Genomic DNA, 13685 nt, shown 5'->3' with positions numbered 1-13685 from the left:
AAGATGTGATTGGACATGGAAAAACATGTCCAGTCCTGTCAAACTTGTCAAATACACAAACCTGAAAGTCGAAGGCCGGCCGACAAGCTACAACAAACCACGGTCAATTGGCTGTGGCAAATGTTAGGAGTGGATATTATGGGACTTTTTCCAAGAACCTCAGCTGGTAATGCCTATCTACTGGTTTTTGTGGATAATTATTCACGGTGGGTGGAGTTATTTCCGCTCAGACGCGCCACAGCCAAAACTCTCTCGCAGACTCTGAACAAGGAGATTCTTACTCGTTTGGGAGTCCCTGATTGCATTCTCTCCGATCAAGGACCCCAGTTCATCTCGTCAGAGTTTGGATAAACCTGCAAGAAATGGATCTTAAAACAGAGGAAGACAACTCCATACCTTCCTCAGACCAACCTCACAGAACAAGTCAATAGAAACCATAAAGCCATAATCGCGTCCTACGTAGAGGAAAAACACAAAACTTGGAACAAGTACCTACCAGAATTTCAGTTTGCGTTAAACACCACTGTGCATAAGTCCATCAGAGTAACACCAGCAGAACTAAATGTGAGCCGGACACTTCAGGGACCACTCGACGCGTGTTAAGCCCAAAGTTCTGCACCCCAGACGAACTGCCATATCAGAAAGTTAAACACATATATATATAAATATCGGATCTACAACATTTTGTCTCCAGAAACCTGGAAAGGGCTGAAAAAACACCAAAAACATAACTATGATAAAACCCAGAGAGAAGAAACATTCAAAGAGTTGGATCGTGTCTGGCTCAAAGCTCACCCTTATTCAAGGGCAGACAAGTCGTTCTCTGCTAAGATTGTGCCAAGATGGAAAGGACCGTAGAGAGCGGTAAGGAAAATTAGCCCTCTGAATTACGAGATTGTTTCAGGGGAAGATCTGCGCATTGTGCATGTGGCTCAGCTTAAACCTTGTTACCCCACAGCAGAGGTGTGGGAGAAACAACAGCGTGGTCGCCTTCGAAGGATCTTTGAAGAGGCTGACTTTTTGGGATTTGAAAACTAGAGTACAGATGAATAACCACCTAAGCAGGCTTTTCTCAAGGGGGAGGGGAGGTGACAGTCAGACTTCCCGTCATTTGTCTGTTGAGGGAAAACTACATTCTACCCGGACTATGAACGCAACAGCCAGGTCGCATGTAAGTGACGTTGGCTAAAGCAAAACAGCGTCTTACCGGCCGGCGATCCGTGTGTCTGGTCAGAAGTATGGCTCCGCGAGTAATCCCTAGTTAAAACAGATGTAAAGTCGGATTAGGTGTTGGTGTAAGCCGGGCAAAGATACGGAGATCCCCACGGAGGAAAATGTAACATTTCTGGTCTGGAGCTGCCCTGACTGACAGGGGAGTTGACTGACTGACTGACGCTGTGTTCACGTGTGTTCCCCGCACCACAGGTACAATTTTTTTGCAAGAATTTAACGTTACAGGGGTTTAGGGGAACAATCTTTGGTTGAACTGCATTACTTTGATGAACTTTCGGTCCTGGAGTGAACTCCTGCTGTTTTGTTTCTCCCTCCTTGATTGTGCAAAGAGCTGAACTTATTAAGCACAACTATCCCCACTGAGCATTTTTGTTATTTCTGATTGTTTATTGACTGGTTATTATTTGTTGAAACCACACCCTGTTTTTGTTGAAGTGTTGCTAATAACATATTTTCTTGATTGACTTATTTAAATTTATTTCTGTGTGAGAGTTTCTTACTTTTGAAGGTATACTGTCATATTACATGTATCCTTTGTGGGTAGGAATCTGTAACGCAACGACTTGTCAGGTTACCCTGGCTGGCGCCCAATACAAATATCTAAAACTTTTAGATATACATAAAACCTCCACAAACTTTCTGCAGAGTCAACAGCTACAGACTTCCAAACAGCTCAAGAACAGTGCGTAGCGAGCTTCATGGAACAGGTTTCCATGGCCGAGCAGCTGCGTCCAAGCCTTACATCAGCAAGTGCAATGCAAAGTGTCGGATGCAGAGCCGCCGCTGGACACTGGAGCAGTGGAGACATGTTCTCTGGAGTGACAAATCGCACTCGTCCATCGCACTCTCGTCCATCGCACTCTGTCTGACAATGCGATGGACGAGTCTGGATTTGGCGGTTGCTAGGAGAACGGTACTCGCCTGACTGCATTGTGCCAAGTGTAAAGTTTGGTGTTTTTCAGTGGTTGGGCTTGCCCCCTTAGTTCAGAGTCCTGACCTCAACCCGACAGAACACCTTTGAGATGAATTAGAGTGGAGACTGAGCCTGGCGTTGTCGTCCTACATCTGTGCCTGACCTCACAAATGCGCTTCTAGAAGAATTGTCAAATATTCCCCTGAACACATTCCTAAACCTTGTGGACAGCCTTCCCAGAAGAGTTGAAGCTGTTATAGCTGCAAAGGGTGGGCCAACTCCAAATCAAACCCTAGGGATTAAGAATGGTCATTAACCTTCATGTTCATTTTAAGGCAGGCGACTCTAAACTTTTTGCAATATAGTGTATACTTACCCTCTCTGACTTCAAGTTGATGCTATAAAACTCAAGTCTGCATTTCTGCAATTTTCTTTAAAAACCTGGCTTCAAGTCCAAATTCATCAATTTAATCATGAAGGCATCTGTCAAATCCTGATCATTTCCGCTTGCGGCTATATTTCATTATTCTTTCTTCCTTTCTGCTAAGTGTTCATGTAGCAAAAACTGCCAAACGAAAACTCACCAAAATTGGCAGGTGGGTTGCAAACTCCACCCACTACTCAGGCAAAAAAATAGTATTCACTGACTTCATGCTGGGACTATAGAAAAGCGATAACCTGGCGTGCAGTGTCTTTGGTTTCTTTTTTGTTCCCTCCATCACAGCCCTACAGTATGCTGTCACTGATGTTAAACATGGGGCATGCGCTCTAACAACTGAGCTAAACACACCCCACCAGAATACTTTTTTATATGTATTTTAAAATATACAGTAGAGAAAGACTAAAAACAAAATACAGCAAAACACTGAAAGACAATGCAAACTTTTATTCTGTGTGGACTCTCATATGAGTCTTAAGATTTGCCTGCCTTTTAAATGTTTTACCACAAACGCCACAACCAAATGGTTTCTCTCCTGTGTGGACTCTCTTGTGTCTCTTCAGACTTCCCTGTTCAGTAAATCGTGTGCCACAAACATCACAGCTAAATGGTTTCTCACCTGTGTGGACTCTCGTGTGTGTCTTAAGATGTATCTGCTGGTTAAATTTCTTCCCACAAATATCACAGCCAAATGGTTTCTCTCCTGTGTGGACTCTCATGTGTGTCTTAAGATGTCCCTGTTCTATAAATTCCTTCCCACAAACATCACAGCCAAATGGTTTCTCTCCTGTGTGTACTCTCTTGTGTTTATTAAGATGTGGCTGCTGGTTAAATGTTTTACCACAAATACCACAGCCAAATGGTTTCTCTCCTGTGTGGACTCTCATGTGTTTCTTAAGATTTCCCTGTTCTGTAAATCTCATCCCACAAACGTCACAGCCAAATGGTTTCTCTCCTGTGTGGACTCTCATGTGTTTCTTAAGATTTCCCTGTTCTGCAAATCTCATCCCACAAACGTCACAGCCAAATGGTTTCTCTCCTGTGTGGACTCTCATGTGTGCCTTAAAATTTCCCTGGACTCTAAATCTCTTCCCACAAACATCACAGCCAAATGGTTTCTCTCCTGTGTGGACTCTCATGTGTTTATTAAGATGTGGCTGCTGGTTAAATCTCATCCCACAAACATCACAGCCAAATGGTTTCTCTCCTGTGTGGACTCTCAAGTGTGCCTTAAAATTTCCCTGGACTCTAAATCTCTTCCCACAAACATCACAGCCAAATGGTTTCTCTCCTGTGTGGACTCTCATCTGTGAATCTACATTTTTCTTATTATCCATACGGTTGGAGGATCTTTTTCCTGAATGACAGACCATGTGTCTCTGAAGAGACCTCTTGTGGTGATATTGTTTACCACATTCAGGGCAGCTAAAAGATTCTTTCCCAGCATTACATCCTGCATCACTTACAGGAGCTTCCTTATATTTCAGAGCATTTACACCTGACTCAGGTGCTCTGGTCTCCTTCCAACCATTGTCACTGTCTTCAGTTTCAGCTTCAGAATCTGACAAAGGTTCTTGCCAGTCATTTTCACTGACTTCAGTGTCTGAAGCTTTTTCATCAGTATCTGGTTGTAAATGACTATCTGGATCAAGGTTCCCAGCAGGTTCTGATCCTCCATCAGTTTCTGTTTTTATCTGTGTAGCTGAGCTGCTGGCTGAAGGCTCTGTCTCTCTGTTGTCCTCAGTTTGTCTTCGATGAAGCTGTGGGGACTGAGGTTTCTCTTCCTCATCTTCACTCTTCACAGTAACAGCAGTGAATGGGAACCTGGTGATATCAGCCTCCTCCAGTCCATTAAGCTGCTCTCCCTCCTGACTGATCCAGAGTTCCTCCTGTTCTTCTTTTATGTGTAGGAGCTCTGGGTCCTCCTGGTCCAGACTGGGGCTCCACTCAGTGGGAGTCTCTTCTTTAATCACCAACAGCTGCTGGACATCTGCAGGCAACACTGAAACACACAACAAAAAATGTTTGCAGACATTTTCTAGAAAACTAATAGAAAAGAGATACTGTATCAGAACTAATCTATAATGTAGAAGATGGATTTCCATAAACGTATCAGGATTTTTTTTGTTTTCCATTGAGGAAAAGTACCTGTACCTACTAACAGGTACTTTTTTTCGTATCACCTCGTCGAGGTTCCAAGCGAGCTGAGGCAATACTGAGCTGAGGCAAAATGTGATGTGAAAACACGGCAGACTACTGATTAGTCAGAGAGAATCGTCAGTACTCACTGTATCATCATTGCGCGCGCCTGACAGAGGCCAGCAGCAGAAAGTTTTGTATTTTAGTTTTGATACATTATTTCAACACTAAATCCAATTCTGAGACGTTTTGAGGTGAGAAATCAACTGTGTCAATTTCAAATACTGACAGTTTTGCAAAAAGTAATGGCGGAACAAAAAATGCGCTTTAAAGTTTTTGGATTTGAGGAGCTCCGAAAGTGGCGGCGGGGCAAGCCTGCACCAACCCGCGGGAGGAGGTCGCGAGGCCGGCCAGCCGCCCACTCACAGAGCCCTCTGCTCCCGCCGTCACACAGACTGCTGCAGCAACAACGGCAGAGGAAAACACAGCTGGAAAGTTTTCATACCGCTAATCTGTCTTTACATTCTGAGGAATGTTGAAACGTTTTAACTTAAATCAAGAGACAGTTGTATTATGGGTCGCTTGGGTGTTTCACACTGAACATGACGTCACAGCAGTTGTGTGTGGGGACGACCAGCTACATTAAGGGGTACTATCTCTGGGTACTATCTGCAATGGAAAACGGAGGACGACCAAGTTGAGTCGAATCGAGACGTTGCGAGTTGAGCTGGTATTGGTAATGGAAAAACGGCATTACCTGTCTTCCTTCTAGGCATCCCCACTCCACTTGGGATTCTCCTCTTTACAGTCTGGATTGATTTCAGGGAGTATAACCCGTGTCTTCTGCTGTTTTTCTTGTACAGCCTTCTGAAACTGTAATTACATAAAGTCCAACCATTCAATATCAGTTAGTCATTATAACAACTGATAACCTTTAGTGTATGTATGTATGTATGTATGTATATATATATAAAAATTTTCACTTGCGCATAATACATTGATTGTAAATGGGAATATTTCAAGTGTAAAACGTACATCTCTTTGTCTTCTGCTGTTTTCACTGTTGTTCGGTTCCGGTGGAAGTTATAGTCCAGAGCAGCAAGCAGAACTCTTGCCTCATAAACTGGGGAAGTGAAAGTGAAGTGCTTTCTGGCATACATCAGTATATGTTTGTGGAAAGCCTCTAGGTCTGCAGTTGATCTGATTGAACACAAATTATATACAGAATTGAAAAAATAAGCACAAATAGTCATTATTTACATCTGTGTGAAACATGTAGCCACACTTTACCTGAAGCACAGGTATTTATGCACATCCTTCAGCCAGCGCTTATTGAGAACGATGTCCACTAAAGATTTGTGGCACCCAGAATCTTTCTGGATCCACACCTTTCCACATGTTGCTTCCAGGTGCCCATGTTGACACCTTCCCGTAGTCCAGGTGTGAATGTCACAGACATGGTGAATGATGCCAATCCATAGTGCCTGTGAAAAACAGAACACCACTAAATAAAGCTCCTTCATATGGCGGAATTAACTTACTAAGATAAACGATATATATATAAAATGGTGTGCTTCTGTATTGGAACCGGTGTATAGGATTATTTTGTACATTCTTCGCACCACCTACTGGTGATTACACAAGCTGCTCTGAAGAGGAATGGAGCCAATGGTAAATAGTCAAGGCGGGAAGTAAGACATATCGGACAAGAGTTCAGACAGACGCGCTTTAAAGGAAGTGAGGGTCTTTAGCTTGAGGGTTTTTTGTAACTCATTCTAGTCGTTGGCAGCGGAGCACTGGAAGGAGTGGCGACCGAAGGTGGTATGGGCTTTTGGGGTGACCAGAGAGATGTACCTGACTTGAGCACAGGCTGCAGATGGGTAATGATATAGACACCAGTGACCGTAGGTATAGGGGGGCTCTGCCTAGCAAGCACTTGTAAATAAGTTAGTACCAGTGAGTTAGGTGTCGAGTGTGTAATGACGGCCAGCCAACTAATGCGTAGAGGTCGCAGTAGTGGGTATTAAATGGGGCGCCGGTAACAAAACAGATGGCACTGTGGTAGACAACATCCAGTTTTTTCAGGAGAGAGTTTGAGGCAGATCTGTAGATGACATCACTGAAATTGGGCATGGGTAGAACAGTCATTCTTACCAAGGCAAGTTTGGCAGCACGAGTGAAGGAGGCCCTTTTGCGAAATAGCAAAATCAATTCTGGACTTAATTTTAGATTGAAGGTGGTTTATGTGGGGCTGGAAAGAGAGGGAACGGTCTATCCAAACACCTAAGTAAGTGTCCACATATTCTAATTCTGACCCATCTAGCGTTGTGATGCTAGTCAGACGAGCCGGTGTGGGAAGCGATCGTTGAAAAGCATGCAGTTAGTTTTACCAGAGTTTAGTAATAGATGGAGGTTTCGGAAGGAGTACTGAATGGAATTAAAGCTCTCCTGGAGGTTTGATAACACAGTGTCCAGTGAAGGGTCGGATGTATACAGGATGGTGTCGTCCGCATAGAGGTGGATCTGAGAGTAACCAACAGCAAGCGCAACATCATTGATATACTGTACAATACAGTCGGCCCGAGAATCGAACCCTGCGGCACCCCCATAGACACAGCCATAGGTCCAAACAGCAGCCCCTCTGATGTAACACACTGGACCCTATCGGTGAAGTAGTTAGTGAACCAGGTGAGGCTCTATACTCACATATGTACTACGTACATACTAGACCTTGGGTGGGTCATCATAAGTGATGTATGCATTGGGGGTGTTCACAAAAACCAACTTGCCTTGCTCCATGTGAGAATCAGATACAAGTGAAAGATATCTATAGTATTGGAGGTAGTAGGAAGAACTTTCCTCGTCATAATCCCACTCAAAGTGGATCAGTTTTATCAGACAAAGATAATCTTGGAGAAACAGTCTTCTATACAACAGAGAATGACAACCTGCTCGCCCACTCTTGAGGATCTAACCTTCCTTCAGACCACCATCATCAAAGAAGTGGTGGGACTTTTACGTGGACGATGGTATTCGATCATTCGCAACCGAAGCTGAGGCCATTGATGTTCTGCATCGGACACAGCAAATGTTGGCTGAGTCAAACATAATGCTGCACAAGATATCCTCAAAACAGGAGTGATGGATGCATTTCCTGCAGAGGACAATTTTCCCATGCAACGGAGCCTTGGGCTCAGCTGGAACATTATGTCCAACACCTTCACTTTTCATGTCCCTGGGAGTCAAAAGCCATTCACATGCAAAGGCATCCTTCAACAGTTAACAGTCTGTTCAAAACACTGGGTTTCTTGGCTCCTGTCACTGTTGGAGGCAGACTGCTCCTGAGAGTTTTTGACCGAAGATACAGAGTGGGATACGTGTCCTCATAGATTGTGCAACACAAAAGCTTTTCAGAAGAGCTGAAATGCATTAAATCAAACTGTCACCTTCCCAAGACCAGCCCGCTTCATAAACTTCAGCCAGTCATTGACAGTGAAAGCATGCTGAGAATAGGTGGACGCATCAGCCAAGCACAACCTGAAAGGCATGAAGCCCTTCCTCTGCCCGTCCGACACCATCATGAACATCTGAAACATCCATGCAGACACTTCACTGAAGGTGCAATCCATGCCAGTGGTCTGTAGATAGTGGGAGGGAAATGTCTCATCAGCAGCTGCATTCACAGGTGTGTCACATGCAAAAAGCTGCGAGAAAGAATGGAGCAACAACAAATGTCTGATCTACCTGTTGAACGTCTGCAGGCAGTCTCCCCCCCCCCCATTTTCTTATGTGAGTCTTGATGGCGGAAAGTCATTGCGCGTCATACCAGTGGTGGCCAAGCCAGGAACAAAAGATGGTCAGTTTTGTTTACATGTATGTCCACACGTGCCATTCACATCGAGGTAATCGAAACCATGACGTCCTCAAGCCTCATAAATGCACACAGGAGGTTTTACTCCATCAGAGGCTATGCTAAGCAGCTCCTGTAAGACTGTGGGACCAATTTTGTTGGAGCATTCCAGGAGCTGAAAATGGATTCACAAGGTCCTGGTGATTCAAGCATAGGAGACAAAAATGCAGAGTTTTCAACCCTCCACACTCCTCTCATATGGGTGGCGCTTGGGTGTGCATGATTGGAGTGGTACATCGCATTCTGGAATCCATGCTCCTCGAAGTTGGACCTTCAAAACTCACAAATGAAGTCCTAGTCATCTTTATGGCAGAGGTCAGTGCCATTGTAAATGCCAGACTGTTAATCCCTGTATCCACTGACCCAGAGGGTCCCGTCATTCTAACCCCTTCCATGCTGCTGATGCAGAAAACGGATGCATTTCTTTCTCTAGCCAGTGAGTTCTCAAACGGAGATTTGCTCAAGAACCTACGGAACAGAGTTCAAGCCTTGGCACAGACCTAGGTGGCGGCGAGAATATCTGAGCACACTACAGAGTCGGCAGAAGTGGCAATCACAGAAATCCAATCTCAAAGAAGGAGACATAGTTCTGATGAAGGACAGTCAGGCAAAAAGAAACCATTGGCCAATGAGAATGATTGTAAAAGCCACTCCCAGTAAAGATGTAGTAGTAAGAAAGGTGGGAGTCAAAGTGACAAGAAATCTGACAGTCAAGAGATTCTCCAGACCCATCTCTGAGGGGTCCTGCTTTTCTCCCAGAAAGACAAGGAATACCCAACAGGCACTGATTTACCTCACCAGCCTCTTCAGCAAGGGGATCCAGAACAGAGCAGCTGAGTTAGGTGACATTATAGCAATGGCGTGTGACACTGTCCACAGCTTTTTGAGGGCTTCACTGTAAGACTGCAGTCATACACCCATGTCAAAATTGAATAAGGTAGCAGCTAATCTTATGTACAGAGTTTGATTAAAAATGTGGGTTTAAAGGTATACAGTGTAATATTTCTTAATAGCCAGGCGGGGAGTGTATTGGAAATAGTGTATAGGCTTATTTTGTATGTTCTTAGCACCAGCTACTGATGATTGCAAATGCTGCTCTGAAGAGGAATGGAGCAAATGGTAAATAGTCAGGATGACAGGAAGTAGTGTTTAGGAACTTCCTTTTCCACATGGGCCCTTAGAAGGAGATTCACAGTTTAACAATCCTTGCAATCCTGTGCCTTAAAGTCCACCAAACAGCTTCATCCGTAAATCATCTACAATATACAGTTGTATTAATATGTTGATGTTATTATTTCTTGTGTTTGAGTATAGTATGTTGGATTATTAGCAAATACTGGTGGATGTTAGTGTATTTTTGCACTGACATGCCTACCTGTTGTGTTAGTATTCTTTCCCTAATAATGTACTAGAGACATTATTTAGTCCATACAAGGTGCTTACCTGTTTGTATTTAGTGTCCTTTTTGAAGTTTTACAAATTACATATTTTCCGTCATTAAATCCTGCCAAACACAACAACCTGCCTGTTCCTTGGATAATACAATGCCAGAGAATTTAATGTTAAGCTAGCTGTATAGCTGAAAACCACATTGCCTACAACAACATTTACTGAGGACAACATAGCTTCCAAAAAACTGCTTGGTTGTGTCAGCTTTCTTACAACACCACCAAAACTGGTTTACGATTTCGTTATACTAGATGAGGAGTTTGACTTGTCATTATATCTTTGCTGCCTCCAGGAGCGAAAGAAAACATATATGGATATTAAACCCTTTTCCATGGAGGGCTGAGAGTAAGCAGTAAGTATTTTAATCCCAAACAAAGATTAAACCAGATGATTTCAATGATTAACAAACCTTCAGCCTGAGCGGAGGGACCAAGCAGTGAATCAACTTTTGTTGTCGTTGATTGGAATGAAAACGTACCTACTCTCAGGAATGGCACATAGATAAATATCTCTAATGTGAGATATAGTTACTTCATGATGAATACATACTGTAGACAACAACATGAGCCACTTATTTAACTTACAGCAGCTATTCTTTTGACCAGGTTCTTGGCACCATGCCACATGTCCAGACAGTGATGAATTCCAAGATCCTTGTATCTGCCTTCGTCTGGGTCTGTGAAGTGGGGAAGCATTTATTATTACTACAATATTTTAATCATCCTCTTTAACTAGGACTGCACAGTTAATCTAATCAAAATTGCAATCACGATGTCACCCTGTGCGATTGCATAACCACCAAAGGGGGTGATTTAATTAACCAAAAAAAGTGTGCTTTGTGTGCGACTCTCTTGTGTGTGTCTGCTCATTATCAACGCCCACACAGGACTCCACAGTGTGACCATTTCACTCGCATGTGCCCCTAAAAATAGATACTTGCTTGTTATGTAGTATACTGTGAAAATTATGAAATTATAATCAGTATAGTAACATAATATCATTAATATTACACTAAAAGTATACTATTAAATTAACATTAGGCATTTTATTTAATATTATACTAATATATTCATTTATCCTAGTTATTCCTCCGGATTGTGGATAGTGCCTCGGCAGTGGACCACCTCCTCCTGAGAGCAACACATTCGCCTTGTTCTGTTTTACATCTGCTGAAGTTTTTGTTATAAATATTGTTCAATCATCTTGTTAACGTAAAGTGTGGTGTGGATTGTGTGGGTGCTGCTGATGTATTGTGTAGCCGCCCCTGGACAAAATGCAATTACAAATGTAAAATAAAAAAACAAGCTACCGCACATTATTATTATTATTATCATTATTATTATTAATATTGATATCATCCATCTTGGGTTAATTAAACTTGCAGGCATGATCACACAATTATGACTGGGCCAAAATAGTCACGTGACACAGTCAGTTGGAAGACAATAAAATAAGTTTAATAAGGTGTAATATTTACAAAAAATTGGTCTACATCTTGCCCCAAGGTTTAAAAACAGTGTTTCTCACATGTAAATTACTTGGGCGGGCCACCCAAGTATATCAGCAGCTGCAAAAGTATATTTGGCGACCCAGTTTAATATTTTGCAGAGAAACACAGAGAGAGAGGTTATCTGGTATTACGTTACAAGATGCGATATGGTGGACATTTTACATTACAAAGAGACAGTGAACGCACCAATGCAGATGCCATTCAAGACCACGTTGGTTTCAATCCACATGCGGCGCACCTGCTGCTATGAAAACGGAATAGCAGGTGAGTTTATTAAACATGGCGACTTTATAAAATGGCAACTTTATAACCATACTGCTGACGGAGAAAGTCAGAAGAAACCTACACCCCTACTAAACACTAAAGGCTAGCATGTTTAGGCTAACTTAATAGAAACATATCTCGTAGTAAAAGGCTACCGTCCTTACCATTCAGTCTGTGTCATCTGTCGTAATGCCGTTAGCGTTTTTAAAAAAAAGTCAGGAGTAATGGTCTGTCACCATGTCAGTAAATAGAAACTACTGCTTGCACTCTGAGTAGAGATGGGGGTGTGTGTCTGTGTCCACTGTTTTATTTTGGTTTTTAAACTATACCTGGTAATTTATTAAAGGGGTGTATGTTGAAGAGTATGGGAATGATTATTTTGTTTTTAACGTGGTATTAAATTAGGTATAGAATATCATGAAATTTCACAGGTATCATATCGACTACAAAAGTTTTGGTATTGTGACATACATTCCTACTACTTACTCATAAGGGCTGCGATCTGTGCATTATTATCTATGCAGTTTTCCTCTTGCTTTATCTCTGATGTAAGCTTGTCCACAGTCTCGATAAAACCCTCCTTCTCCATGAAGACAGAGTTGCAGGATGTCTGCTGCTTGTTGATGGTGGCAACATGAATGATCTCCTTGGTGTCATTCTCTGGTGAGTCATATGTGCCATCCTCTGAAAAAAGTAATAAAAATAAAATCCAAATAAATAATAATAACAGTTAGCTGCTTACATACAGTCACACTGCCTAATGTCTTCAATACTTGTATAAAAGTAAAGTTTCAGCTACACACCTAGGACCACAACATCTTTCCCCTGAAGGCCACTGAGGGCCTCAGTCCTCCTCTCTTCCCAGAAGGCCTTCACTGTGTCCACACAGTAAGCGTCCTGAATGGACACGAAGGTGTTCTTCACCATCCCCATGTTCATGAACTTAAACAAGAGGGCGACCTTCGCATAGTCGTTGCCAGACAACAAAATGTTGGTGGACAAGAGAAAATCTCCAGCTTGCGTCCCACACTTCATTACAGGCTGGGAATTCCACCTCCACAAGCTGTGTCCATTGGGACAGATCTGAAAGTCCAAGAAAAGGCAGGATTGCATTTGGCATGTACAGCACTGGCTTTCACTACAAATGTCTTTTAATGGGAATTTACAGTTATGATACGCTGCGACTGTCAGGACTTACCCATTCGACACTCGTTGCTGTGCCCTTGGAAGTGATGTTGATCTCAAAGGGGGCAACACAGTCACACACCACACCAGTCTTTAAAAGGCCTGTACATTTTTTCACAGGCAGGATCAGAAATGTAGCCAGCTGTCTCAAGCAGTCCTCGTATACTATTGAAGCTCTGGCACCAACGATGTCATCTTCACAAAGGACCTGCTGTGGGGATGGGAAAACAGGGTCCTGATCACAGGGAGAAGCCTCATCAGGAGGGTCTTCACGTGCAGGCTGGTCATGCGCTGCCTCGCCCGTTCCAATAACTGGAAGTCGATCAATCGATGGTGCTTTCTTTAATGCTCCACCCATTCTGTTGAGGCACAACATGAAGGCATATGTGTAAAGATTTGAATAAAAGCTGGCATCACAGAACAATAGCAGAGTAAAGACTGACCGATAACACACCGTATACAAATGGGTGGAAGATCCTCTTCATCAGAGCTGTCATCTTTATCTCCATCATCTTTTTCATGAAAGGAAGGGGGGCCTTCATCTGTCCAATCAATTCTGTAAAAGGAGGACATATTCAGAAAACAATAACTCCTACAAAGAGAACACTAAATAGTAATAAATGTCATTATGGAGCACTACTTA

At 42.9% G+C, this 13685-nt stretch overlaps 1 protein-coding gene across 5 annotated transcripts in view; it reads right to left on the bottom strand.

Annotated features, from left to right (window-relative positions):
- Positions 1-3017: 3017 nt before the first annotated feature.
- LOC119916458 (zinc finger protein 287-like) overlaps positions 3018-13685 on the bottom strand; it is a 32778-nt gene continuing 22110 nt past the window's right edge. For 3 of the 5 annotated variants that reach the window (XM_038736482.1, XM_038736483.1, XM_038736485.1), the window contains 9 exons: positions 13497-13598; positions 13056-13401; positions 12661-12940; positions 12344-12541; positions 10668-10759; positions 6015-6208; positions 5760-5924; positions 5482-5597; positions 3018-4587 (listed from right to left, as the gene is read on the bottom strand). In XM_038736482.1, the coding sequence (XP_038592410.1) occupies positions 3032-4587; positions 5482-5597; positions 5760-5924; positions 6015-6208; positions 10668-10759; positions 12344-12541; positions 12661-12940; positions 13056-13401; positions 13497-13598 (3049 nt within the window). In that variant the 3' untranslated portion in view covers positions 3018-3031. The remainder of the gene's footprint in view (positions 4588-5481; positions 5598-5759; positions 5925-6014; positions 6209-10667; positions 10760-12343; positions 12542-12660; positions 12941-13055; positions 13402-13496; positions 13599-13685) is intronic. The other 2 variants (XM_038736484.1, XM_038736486.1) reach the window with 1 other exon arrangement.

This window comes from Micropterus salmoides, unplaced genomic scaffold (assembly GCF_014851395.1).
Source record: "Micropterus salmoides isolate LMB-PRFRI ecotype aquatic unplaced genomic scaffold, ASM1485139v1 Ms_hic_scaffold_21, whole genome shotgun sequence".
Classification (NCBI taxonomy): Eukaryota; Metazoa; Chordata; class Actinopteri; order Centrarchiformes; family Centrarchidae; genus Micropterus; species Micropterus salmoides.
Note: the sequence above shows the minus strand (reverse complement) of the source record. Positions and strands in the feature narration are given on the sequence as shown.